Here is a 12,502-nt window from a genome sequence, read left to right as displayed (position 1 = left end):
TGTGTGTGTGTGTGTGTGAGAGAGAGAGAGAGAGAGAGAGAGAGAGAGAGAGAGAGAGACAGCAACTGCGAGGGACAGACAGACAGGAAGGGAGAGAGGTGAGAAGCATCAACTTATAGTTGCGGCGCCTTAGTTGCTCACTGATAGCTTTCTCATATGAGCCTTGACCAGGGGGCTCAAGCCAAGCCAGTGATCCCTTACTCGAGCCAGTGACCTTGGCACTCAAGCCAGCGATCATGGGGTCATGTCATGCTCAAGCCGGATGAACCTGTGCTCAAGCCAGTGACCTCCGGATTTTGAACCTGGGTACTACTCATCGAGTCCCAGGCTGATGCTCTATCCACTGTGCCACTGATTGGTCAGATAGTTCATTCACTTTTAAAAGGCAGTGGGGAGAGGAGCTAATACATTGTATACAACCATTAACTCAATTTGATGGAAAGTATTAGGCTTACCATTTTGATTAGTGGCATTCATTAAATATGTTTTCTCTGTGTTTTTTTCCGGAACTAAAGTGAGTAAGGATGCTACTTCGCTTTTCTGGAGGTGATCCCACATCCTGCTATGTTTGATTTTTCTAATATGTGCTTAGTTTCCTAAAATAAGCATAAACAACTTATTTAGACCTATACTATTTATTTCCAGAGATGGAACCTCAGAACTTCTTAATAATTAATAGGCTATCTCATCTTTTTACACCTTTCTTGTGATGAAGAAAGAAAAATACCTGGTACTGGAGACAAAAGGAAGTTGAGCTTAATTACAAAGATTTAAATACCAAAAATTCAGATGGCAGCTTTTTAGAAAAAGAACACTGTCTTCCTCTTATTTCAAGGCAAAATATTAATCTACCAAGAAGCATAAATACTATGTTGCTTCTTCAAAAAATTTTTGCTATATCCTTCTTTATTGAAAGAACCTGAAGTCTTAATTTAATCTTGTAATTTGAAAGTTTTTCTAACGTATATCTGCAATCTGACTACTATTCAAAGCCACTATAGAAACTAAAAAGCTACAGCAATTCATAAACAGTTTTCTCAAATAAAAACACCACAATGAAACGATACTTTTGACAGAACTTTTCTAAATCCTTTTGAAGGAGAAAACTTTTAAGTGATGGAACAAAGTGAACAAAGTTATATTATTTATTCATCTTGTTAAAAGATCCAGTACACATTAAGTCAGAGCAGATTTACAATGTATAATCAATACATTGAGTGCTGCGTCAATAAAAATGACTAAATATGCCATGGTCTTAATTATAATACCACTTTACATTTGAATAGAATAGTTTGCAAGGCATTTATATCCAAACTCATTTAACTCTACATGTCCTTTAATTTAAGTACAACAGATAAAAAGATATGAGTCCATCTAGATAAGAGAAGCTATGGACTGAAATTATTAATAGCACAGAATATACAGCCAGCCTCACCAGGTGGTGGCGCAGTGAATACAGTATCAGCCTGGAACACAGGACCCACGTTCAAAACCCTGAGGTGCCTGACCTGTGGTGGCGCAGTGGGATAAAGCATCAACCTGGAACACTGAGGTTGCTGGTTCGAAACCTTGGGCTTGCCTGATCAGGCACATATGGGAGTTGATGCTTCCTGCTCCTCCCCCTTCTCCTTCTCTTTCTCTCTCTCTCTCTCTCTCTATAAATCAATAAATAAAATATTTAAAAAAAAAACCCTGAGGTGGCTGTCTTGAGCGTGGGCTTATTTGGCTTGGGCACAGGCTCACCAGCTTGAGTGTGGAGTCACCAGCTTGAGCGTGGGATCATAAACATGACCCCAAGGTAACTGGCTTGAGCCCAAGATCACTGGCTTGAGCCCAAAGTTGCTATCTTGAGCCTAAGGTTGCAGGCTTGAGCAAGGGGTCACTGGCATGGCTGGAGTTACCCAGTCAATGCATATATGAGAAAGCAATCAATGAAAAACTAAGGTGCTACAGCTATGAGTTGATACTTCTCATCTTTCTCTCTCTCACTTGCTAAAAAAAAAAAAGGAAATCAGGAGCCAACTCTATGGTTTGGAATCCTAGCACTTAGTGATTGTGAGTAGATTACTCAACATCTCTGTGCCTCAGTTTCATCATGTATAAAATGGGGATAATCATTTCTACCTCTTGGGCCCACTAAGGATTAAATCAGTTAATGTATGTCAAGCACTTAAAACAGTGTTTAGCACAGAGTAACCATTATATATTACATACTCTATCTAATTGTACTTATCAGTAGCAACATTATATCACAGGGGAACAAGCTAGTAAGTCAGAGACAGAAATAGAAAGCAGATCTTCTCCCATTTGAAGCTCCATCCACAGAGAGCAGGGTTTGTTGTTGTTTTTATGTATCCTAAGGTTTTCCAGACTGATATAAACAGTTTAATGTGAAATTATACAAATCAAAAACTTCAGCAGCTAAAGTTGTATTATAATCAATGTTTACAGATTTTTTTAGTTAAATTATTAAAATAACAAATACTCCATTTTGGAGACAGAACTGTACATTAAGGAACAGTCACTTGTGTTGCTATTTTTGGAAAACAAAACTTTTGTTTCACTTTTCAAAAGAAAGATCAAAAAGGCAATAACCCTATCATATCATATCAATCATATCATATATCACATCTGTTAATTACTTCAACTTCTTCATAAAAAAAAATCTAGAAAGAAATAAGGCTAACCCTTGAACAATGCAGGATTAGGGGCACCAAACCCCACACATATAAAAATCAAATCCACATATAACTTCTGACGTCTCCCAAAACTTAAGCTGTCCCTCCATATCTACAGAGGATTGTTCCAGAACCCGCCATAATATAAAAATCCACACCTGGGAATACTGGTTCCTATATGCTTGCCTGACCTGCGGTGGCACAGTGGATAAAGCGTCAACTTAGATAGAATGCTAAGGCCACTGGTTTGAATCCCTGGGCTTGCCTGGTCAAGGCACATACAGGAAGCAACTACTACAAGTAGATGCTTTCAGCTTCTCCCCCCTCTTTTTCTCTTTCTCTCCCTACCAAAAGTCAATAAATAAAACCTAAAAAAAAAAGAAAAAGAAAAAGAAAATCCATTGATGCTCAAATCCCCTATATAAATGGCATACAGTTGGCCCTGTGATTCAGACTCCCGACTGTGAATCAAAAACAGAACAGATATTTACTGAAAAAAAAAAATCCCACATATAAGTGGACCCACACAGTTCAAACACATGTTGTTCACGGGTCAACTATATACTAGGATGATAACATCTGTACTATGATTTCCCTTTATTTCCCCCTCTGGTTTTCAAAACATTCAGTATCATGATATAAAATGATTTTTAAAAAGGTTTATCAAGATTTGATAACAGCCTGACCAGGCGGTGGCGCAGTGGATAGAGAGTCAGACTGGGATGCGGAGGACACAGGTTCGAGACCCCGAGGTCGCCAGCTTGAGCGCGGGTTCATCTGGCTTGAGCAAAAAGCTCACCAGCTTGGACCCAAGGTCGCTGGCTCAAGCAAGGGGTTGCTCGGTCTGCTGAAGGCCCACAGTCAAGGCATATATGAGAAAGCAATCAATGAACAACTAAGGTGTAACGGAAAACTGATAATTGATGCTTCTCATCTCTCTCTGTTCCTGTCTGTCTGTCCCTATCTATCCCTCTCTCTGACTCTCTCTCTCTGTCCCTGAAAAAAAAAAAAAAGATTTGATAATAGTATTAAGAGAAAAAACACTTGGAAATTAATTCTAGAAAATAATAGATGCCTAGTTGAAAACTGCCCTCCTTTTTTCAGATGTTTTAGGTATCTTTCCTCAGACTTTGTTTAAACTTTTTCCCTTTAGTGATTTTGGTGACTGTGATAATATCTTCCACTGATTCTAAAAATAGGGCATGGGTGTGTAAGTTTATGAGCTGACATGCAAAACTGGCACTAGATTATCTAAGTCAGAATATTAAATCATTTAGTACATTCTAGTATAAAAATATATCTTAAACACTGATACTCACATCCTTTGTATGTACTGTATATACAATTTTAATTCAAGCATATTTAATATTTTCATATGAAGTGAAGAAATATGAAGTCATAGACTGTTTAATATTCTCAAATATATCCTATCACTTCTTAAGCGATTAACTTAGACAAAGTATTCCTCCACTCCAGGCCTTTGAATAATGTGGACAGACTAGAACTTCACTGGCTATCCCCTTCTTTCCACGCCAACCCGTCTGAGGGACTCAACATCTCTCCATTTAGTGCTATGGGAACAGTCTGAAAATGTCCCACAAGTGATTCTGATACAGAAGCTGTGTCCTTGCTCTCCACTCCACTCCACTCCTGCAGATTTCTCTGAGGTTCTACACAGCTCTAAAGCCTGCCACTTTAGGTAGAGAAAAATATCACAACCCCATGACTTAGAAGGTATCTGACAGTGTTACTTTAATATGCTTAAAAAGAAGGGGCTAAATGTTAATGTGCATCTTCTTTTGTGGCAATGTGCAAGATTCAAATAAGAATCTGTATACTGAGGATTTCAAGGAGGGCTTCATAACTATATATATGGCAAACTGGAACTGCCCTTTAATCAAGGACATGGATGAAGGAAGAAAAGTGGGTAATCAAACAAAATAATGTCCCCTAAAGTTTGAGAGAATGGTTTGAATATGTGATTAATGGAAAGGTGATTTGTGCAAGTTAGGTCTTCTGATAACAGAAAAGGAAAGCCAAAGACTGACATGTAGAGATGCAATGTTATATGATCCCCAATTTCTTCTCCCAAGTATAATCTTTTCTTTTTTTCTTTTTTCTTTTTTTACTAAGAGAGACAGGCAGGAAGGGAGGGAGATGAAAGCATTAACTCGTAGTTGTGACACCTTAGTTGTTCACTGATTTCTTTTCATAGATGCCCCTTGCTCAAGTCAGCAACGACCTTGGACTCTTTTCTGTGATCCCACACTCAAGCCAGTGACCCAGCACTCAAGTTGATGAGCCCACACTGAAGGCAGATGAGCCGGTACTCAAGCCGGTAACCTCGAAGTTTCAAATCTGGGTCCTCAGAGTCCCAGGTAGATGCTCTATCCACTGTGCCACTGTCTGGTCAGGCCCAAATATAAATTTCTGCAGGTCTGACATCAACTCTATTAAAAATTAATAACTAATAACTACAAAAAATATGGTTTGAGTATATGCCATATTGTAAATATAAGTCAAATACATTGGCTCAGCCTGGCTTCTGGTGGCACAGTGGATAGAGCACCGACCTGGAATGCTGAGGTCACCAGTTTGAAGCCCTGGGCTTGCCCAGTCAAGACACATACAACAAGCACAAGCAAGCAACAAACAACTAAAGTGAAGCAACTATCAGCTATCAGTTATTGATGCTTCTCGCTCTCCCACCCCTCAACTCTCTGTAAAATCAATAAATAAAATCTTAAAAAACAAAACAAAAACACATTGGCTCAGCACGGTGATTGCCAGTTGCCCAGTAGGGTATTTACAAAGTGTCCTTTTTCGTTACTGTGTACAAATTCTACACTATTTAAAAACTATTGTATTTGCAAAGTCTCCTGAAAAATTCTCATAACTAGTAAAAAAAGAAATGGAATTTTACAGCTTTCTTGGAAAATGTATGTTGTTTAAGTGTCAGCCAATATTACATCACCATTAGTAAGTATACAAGGATCGGCATAGATTCTGACTGGGGCTTCAAAACTACAGTTATCTATATGAAAAAATATCTGTGCTTGCATTATCTGCAAACTAGAGAACATATTAATCAATAAATGCTGATTATTAGCTATATGTTATAGTAAGAGGACCCTTAAATGGCACAAAAAAATTAACAGTGATCCAAAGATGTGAAGCTTAAAAAAATTTTTTGGCTAGGTCTGAAAGTCACTGTTCGTTGTTAGAGAAGGTATCAGTAGTGGTGACTGGGACTATGATGTGTACTCCTCTACCACTACTCTATTGATTTATGCCTTAATAAAGTCAAATTTTTTTAGTATGCATCTATCTTTTCTTTAAGTCACTTAACAAAATATGCTGTCCACTGTTGGCTAACTTGCTGAATGCACTCTCAATTTAAAAAAATTCTCAATGCTCTCCACATGAACATGAACCAACCATATAACCGTAAAACCTAAAGCTTGTGTTAGTGAACAGATCGGTAACTCAACAAGAAATAAAACTGAACAACAACAACAAAAAATGCTCCAACCCCAATCCTGTAAAATGTTCACACTGGAAACAGTAGCAATAAATATTATGCAAGAGAAGATAATTCTTTATACAGAGCTGGAATGGATAAATATTTCTTGAATGAATACATACATTTCTTCCTCATACTATATCCATGTGTCAAAGCATCAAACAATTTAATTTGTGCCAGTTTCTGTTGTGTCTTGAACTTTATATTTAAGTTTATCATGAGGGGAATAAAAACCTGTTTGGCTTGCCTCACCATGAATCACAGCCAGGAGGTCAGCTTGTTGTGTATCAGCAACTATGTTTTCACTACAGCTATGTGACCTAAAGTGGCAGCAAGAGAGGCACCAAAATAGAAGGAGCAGGAGGCTTCTCCTGGCTCCTCAGCCCCCATTGGGCTTTTCCAGCTCATTCGGGTATCTGAGCAAGAGCCAACCGTCAAGGAGAGAAAGAACAAACCCAACATCCCCGATAAAAAAAAAGGCTGCAGGCCCACCAGATCTTCCTTGCCCTCCCCGAGAGCCCGGTGAAGCAAGAACATAAAAGAAAGCGGGCTTAAGAAACAGCGAGGAGAAAACACAGCATGACAGGGGCCAAAACTAGCCCGGTGCAAGGCAAAAATCCAGCGGTGACCGTCAAGCACAGATTTCGGGAAGATCTGGGGACGGAGGAGAATCTATCTCCCCACGGGAGCTCAGGGCGCAGGTTCAGCGCGAGCGCAGCGGGCCCCCGTCCCCGAAGTACCTCCGGGCACCCGGGACCTGCCCTGCTCCCACCTCACCTGTCCGGTGGCCACTGGCGCCGGCCGACTCCCCGGCCGCGGGTCCCGCCCCTGCCCGCCCTCCCAGCCCGTGCCCTCCTGGTGCGTCGCCTGTGACCACCTCCCGGGTCAATTCGGGTAGGAGTGGAAGCCCGCCTCGCCACCCCAGGCCTGTCGCCAGCACTCACTTTCTGAATCCGCTTCAGCGCCATGGGTCAGGGAAGACGGCGGGGACACCGGCCGGCGGAGGCGGCTGCGGGGCTCGGGGGCGTGCGGTCGTCGCGGGCGCGGCTCGCTGGCTCCTCGGCTGGCTCAGCCCGGTGAGTCTCCGGCTCGCCGCTCGCTGGCTCGCTCCAAGCGCCTGTGCCTGTTCCGTACGCGCCCAAGCGCGAGTGTGCGCGAGTGTGCGGGCGGGGACACCGGCGAGACTCTTTTGTTTCCGCTTTTGCTTCTGGGAAGGAGCCTGAGCCCTCCCCGCCCGCGCCCCGCCCCGCCTGGCACACTGGGAAGTGTAGTTCCAATCCTGTCCTCCGCGGTCAACCCCGGGCGGGGACCGTGACTCATTGCTGACCTCAACCCCGCAGCCTGGGCTTGGAACGCCTGGGGCTAGAGCCGGTCTCCGCAGTTTGATCTGGTTCCAGTTCCTGAACTTGACGTTTCCAGTCTGTAAAATGGGGACAAGAAACTCGCTCGTTAAAGTGCTTACTGGAATTTCTGATGTGATACCGCTGATCTTGTTATTTTTACAGATTTCACTTTCTTGTCAAATATATGAAAGTCTCACCCTCCACATATGGACAGACTCATAGCTACCTAGTTCTTACTGCAAAAAAAGGTGCCACCTTTGAAGGTGTCGCTTCTTTGAACTCCAAAGTTTGAGCTTCACCTTCATCATTGGCTTCTTCCCTTCTGTGGACAACGCAGGCTCTGTATAGTATACTCACACTCATCAGTCCCTCCATTCTTATGAACTTGTGTGCACATTAAAACTTTGTTTCTGGCCCTGGCCACTTGGCTCAGTGGTAGAGCGTCGGCCTGGCGTGCAGGAGTCCTGGGTTCGATTCCGGCCAGGGCACACAGGAGAAGCGCCCATCTGCTTCACCCCTCCCCCTCTCCTTCCTCTCTGTCTCTCTCTTCCCTCCCGCAGCTGTGGCTCCATTGGATCAAAGATGGCCCGGGTGCTGAGGATGGCTCCGTGGCCTCTGCCTCAGGCGCTAGAGTGGCTCTGGTTGCAGCAGAGCATCGCCCCCTGGTGGGCATGCCCGGTGGATCCCCGTGGGGCGCATGTGGGAGTCTGACTGCCTCCCTGTTTCCAACTTCAGAAAAATACAAAAAAAAAGAAAAAAACAAACAAACAAAAAAAAACTTTGTTTCTGGTCTCAGCACAAGCAGAATAGGTTTTCACTGGTGTCACGCTTTAGCTTATCTAATTGCCAAATCCAGTTCACTGCTTTACCTCCGTGCTGTTTTTGAACCATTTGATTGTGGGCCACCCTTACGTTTTTCGTAAAACTCACTGCCTATGGCTTCCATAGCACCATGGTATATGGGTCTTCTCCTTTTCTAAGTTTCCCTTTTCTGTCACTAGCTCCTCTTCTCGAGGGTTGGAGTGCCCCAGAATTCCAAGCCTTGGTCTCTCATGATCAGTGTCTTCCTAGAAAATACTGTATACCTGTGCCCTCCTACAAACTTTGAAGCCAACCAGTGCATTCAGAGGACCACTATCCTGGGATGGAATGCCAGCTTTGACCCCCCCCACCCCACCCCTCGTGTAACTGGCTAAGCCACATAAACTCTCTAATCCTCAGTTTCATCATCTGTCTATAGAGATAATAATCTTTAAATGTATTATTGTAAGAATTAGCTGGCATTAATATAATGTGCCAAACACAGTAACTAATATGGTGAAAGTGTTTAATAAAAATTATTACCTTATTTGTTTTTAATCTATGTGGTGATGACTTAGCCTACTGGACACATTAACCTTTCTTCCAGGACTCAGCGTTCATTGCCACAAGATGAGGGTGGAGGAAATCTTCCCAGGAAACTCTAAACAATAGCTGCCATAGCATTCTAAAGGCTTACAAGGAGCAAGGGGGAAAAAAATCACTTATGTAACTTTAAATCACATGTCCAGGGGAACAGGATAGCGAGAGAATAATAGAAATAATCAATGGGGTCTGAAATTTAATTTGGAAGCTTCTCATCCCCTCCACCAAATGTTGATGATGATAACGATGATGAAGAAGAAGGAGGAGAGGGAGGAGAAGAAGCAGAAGCAGAGGAAGAGGAAGAAGGAGAAGGAGGAAGATGGCAGTAACAACAGATCGGGAACCTGACTTCTCTCTTACTTTCATTTTCACGGGGTCTTGCTTTTCTCTGCACATTGGCCCACCCTCCTTTTTCCATCTCCCTCTTGGCTTCCCTTATACAAGGCTTGAGCATGCACTGTCCTTACCTCACTTTTTGACACTCCTCCAGCAACTGCGCCTGCTGCTAAATGATCAAGCCTTTTGGTACTCTCCATTTCATCTCCCTAAAAAGAAGAAACTCATTGATGCAACTCATCATTTTACTCCTGGCTATAAATGTCAGCTAGTGATTAAAGTATAGATTGACAACCCTTGGGTTAGGTGGCCACCCATAGTCCAGTCAGCCGGGGGAAGTTTAAAGTACTTTTGGGCAAAGAGGCTTCTGAAACACAAAAGCAAAAGAGGTGTACTTGGCTAGTTTTTTATACCACCTTTGTACTTCAGAAAGTGGGATCCTACCCCTACATTGCCCTTCCTTTTCATAGAGAAAGCATGAGAGTGTCCTTTAAATAGAGAGAAATAGTCTGAACTTGGGCACCAGCTGCTTTGGGGAGTTGCTTTCCCAAGCTGATAGCATTTGGATATAATGTCAGACGTGAGGCCATGATCAGTGGATACCACTATAGAGAAGCACTAGTTGCAGATAGCTCATTTCCAGGAAGCCCATAAAAAACCTCCAGGGTCATTCACTGGACAGTCCTTATCATCAAGCACTAGGTTAAAGAAAATACACACTCAAACAGCGGCTATGATCAGGGCAGTTTTATTCAAAAGGCATTGAGAGTTTAGTACACTAGCATTATTATCTCCCTGTTCCAGTACAGCCCTCATACTAGTCACACTAGTCATATCACTCCATTTCTTTTTTTTTTTAAAATATTTATTTATTTTTAAATTTTATTTTATTTATTCATTTTAGAGAGGAGAGAGAGGGAGAAAGAGAGGCGAGAGAGACAGGGGGGAGGAGCAGGAAGCATCAACTCCCATATGTGCCTTGACCAGGCAAACCCAGGGTTTCGAACCGGTGACCTCAGCATTTCCAGGTCGACGCTTTATCCACTGCGCCACCACAGGTCAGGCCACTCCATTTCTTAAAAACCTCTATTGGTTTGTATCATGGAAGCCCAATGCCTCAGCTTAAGACAAAACACCCATCATAATTTATTCTTAAACTCCTTCTTTCCATATTTAGCTCACACACTATAGTTAATGTCATATGCCTTTGCACTGTGCATTCTCTCCACATAAAATGACCTCCCATCAGTCACCTAACAAACTCCTATCTATCCTTCAAGACCCAACTCAAATGATACATTCTTTATGAGATTCTTCTCTACCTATATACTGAAGTTGATTTATTAATATTTATATTATTCTTTTAATTCCAGAAGCAAGATAGTCATATTTTAGGGATATTACTTGTCTTTTTCATGACTGGTTATCTCATTAGAACATGAATTCTAAGAACATATGAAAAATAAAATAAAATAAAGCAAACAAACAAAAGAAAATATGGAAAATGTTTACTTTAAAAACAATTATTGATTTTAGGGAGAGGAGAGAGAGCAAGAAGGGGGAATAAGCAAGAAGTATCAATATCAACTCATAGTAGCTGCTTTTCATATAAGCGCCTTGACTGGGCAAGCCCAGGGATTTGAACTGGCAACCTCAGCATTCCCAGGTCAATGCTCTATCCACTGTGCCACCAAAAGTCAGGCAGGAAATGTCTTTTTTTTTTTTTTTTTCAGAGACAGAGAGAGAGTCAGAGAGAGGGATAGATAGGGACAGACAGACGGGAACGGAGATGAGAAGCATCAATCATCAGTTTCTCGTTGTGACACTTTAGTTGTTCATTGATTGCTTTCTCATATGTGCCTTGACCATGGGGCTACAGCAGACCGAGTAACCCCTTGCTCGAGCTAGCGACCTTGGGCTCAAGCTGGTGAGCTTTGCTCAAACCAGATGAGCCCACGCTCAAGCTGGCGACCTCGGGGTCTCAAACCTGGGTCCTCCGCATCCCAGTCCAATGCTCTATCCACTGAGCAACTGCCTGGTCAGGCAGGAAATATAGTTAAAACTTGCATACAGTAAGATGAACACATCTAAGTGTACAATTCAATGAGTTTTCACAGATGAATATGCCTGTATAACAAGGCCTTAATCAAGATATAAAGCACTGCTATCACCACAGAAAATTCCACTGTAACCCTTTCCAGTCACTCTCAACCCCAATAGAGCACCAGTGTTCTGATTTCTATCACTATAGATTAGTTTTGTCTGTTTTTGAATGTTATGTAAACAGAAAAATACAATACATACTCTTCTGTGTTCTGTCTCATACCCATTGACATTATACAGTTATTAGAATATTATTGACTTTATTCTTTATGCTGTATTTTACATCCCATGACTGTTCTGTAACAATCAATTTGTACTTCTTAATCCTCTCACCTATTTGCTTTTATTTTATCCTGTCTTTTCTTTTGTTTCTCTGTTCCTTTATAGGTTTCTTTTTTATTGTTGAATATCTGTTAGCATCTAATTATAATTTTTTGAATTTTTTTGCACTTAGTGCTTTACTTGCATTATCTCATTTAATCCTCTAATAACCCTCTGACACAGGTATATATTTCACTCTCTTAGATACAGTGGTTCCTTGTCTATTGTAGAGGCTAGGTTCCAGAATCCCCTGGAATAGGCGAAAATCCGCAAAGTAGCAACCTTATATTTATTTTATTATTTATATATTTTAAGGCTTTATTTAGATTCAATATTCTTCTAATATGTTTTAATTAATATTTTTATAGTTTTCCTTTTTTAGGCTAGAAAATGCTTATTTTACTACAAAAACTATTAAAATAATAAATATATAAAAATACCTTTATACTGCAAAATCTCATGATATAGCAAAAAATCTGTGATACCAAATTAGATATGTACAATTTTAAAATCTGCGATACAGTGAGACTGTGAAAAGTGAACCGTGAGGAACGGCTGAAGGAAAATGAGATACACAGAAGTTAAGTAATTGACCAAAATCTAATAGCTCATAAATGGTGAAGCTGGAATTGGAATCTGGGCTTACTAGGTAGGCCACAGAGTTTGTGATGTAAAAACAACAACAATAAACAGCTCATGCTTAAATAAAAGTGGAAAGTATAGTGGAAAATATTTTTCCTGAACAATGTTAGAGTAGCAAAGTAATCAAGAGGATGACTATTCCATTATATTCA

The 12,502-nt window shown here is 41.3% G+C and overlaps 1 protein-coding gene across 5 annotated transcripts in view; it reads right to left on the bottom strand.

The window, feature by feature from the left end:
- Positions 1-7,866, bottom strand: part of UBE2D1 (ubiquitin conjugating enzyme E2 D1) — an 88,319-nt gene extending 80,453 nt beyond the window's left edge. For 4 of the 5 annotated variants that reach the window (XM_066243126.1, XM_066243130.1, XM_066243128.1 and 1 more), the window contains exons 1-2: positions 7,771-7,866; positions 7,146-7,621 (exon numbers count right to left, since the gene is read on the bottom strand). Coding sequence is in view for 2 of the 5 variants with exons in the window: in XM_066243128.1 (XP_066099225.1) it covers position 7,146 (1 nt within the window). In the remaining 3 variants the exon portion in view is untranslated. The remainder of the gene's footprint in view (positions 1-7,145; positions 7,622-7,770) is intronic. The other variant, XM_066243131.1, reaches the window with a different exon arrangement.
- Positions 7,867-12,502: the final 4,636 nt, after the last annotated feature.

This window comes from Saccopteryx bilineata, chromosome 9 (genome assembly GCF_036850765.1).
Source record: "Saccopteryx bilineata isolate mSacBil1 chromosome 9, mSacBil1_pri_phased_curated, whole genome shotgun sequence".
In the NCBI taxonomy this organism is placed as follows: domain Eukaryota; kingdom Metazoa; phylum Chordata; class Mammalia; order Chiroptera; family Emballonuridae; genus Saccopteryx; species Saccopteryx bilineata.
Note: the sequence above shows the minus strand (reverse complement) of the source record. Positions and strands in the feature narration are given on the sequence as shown.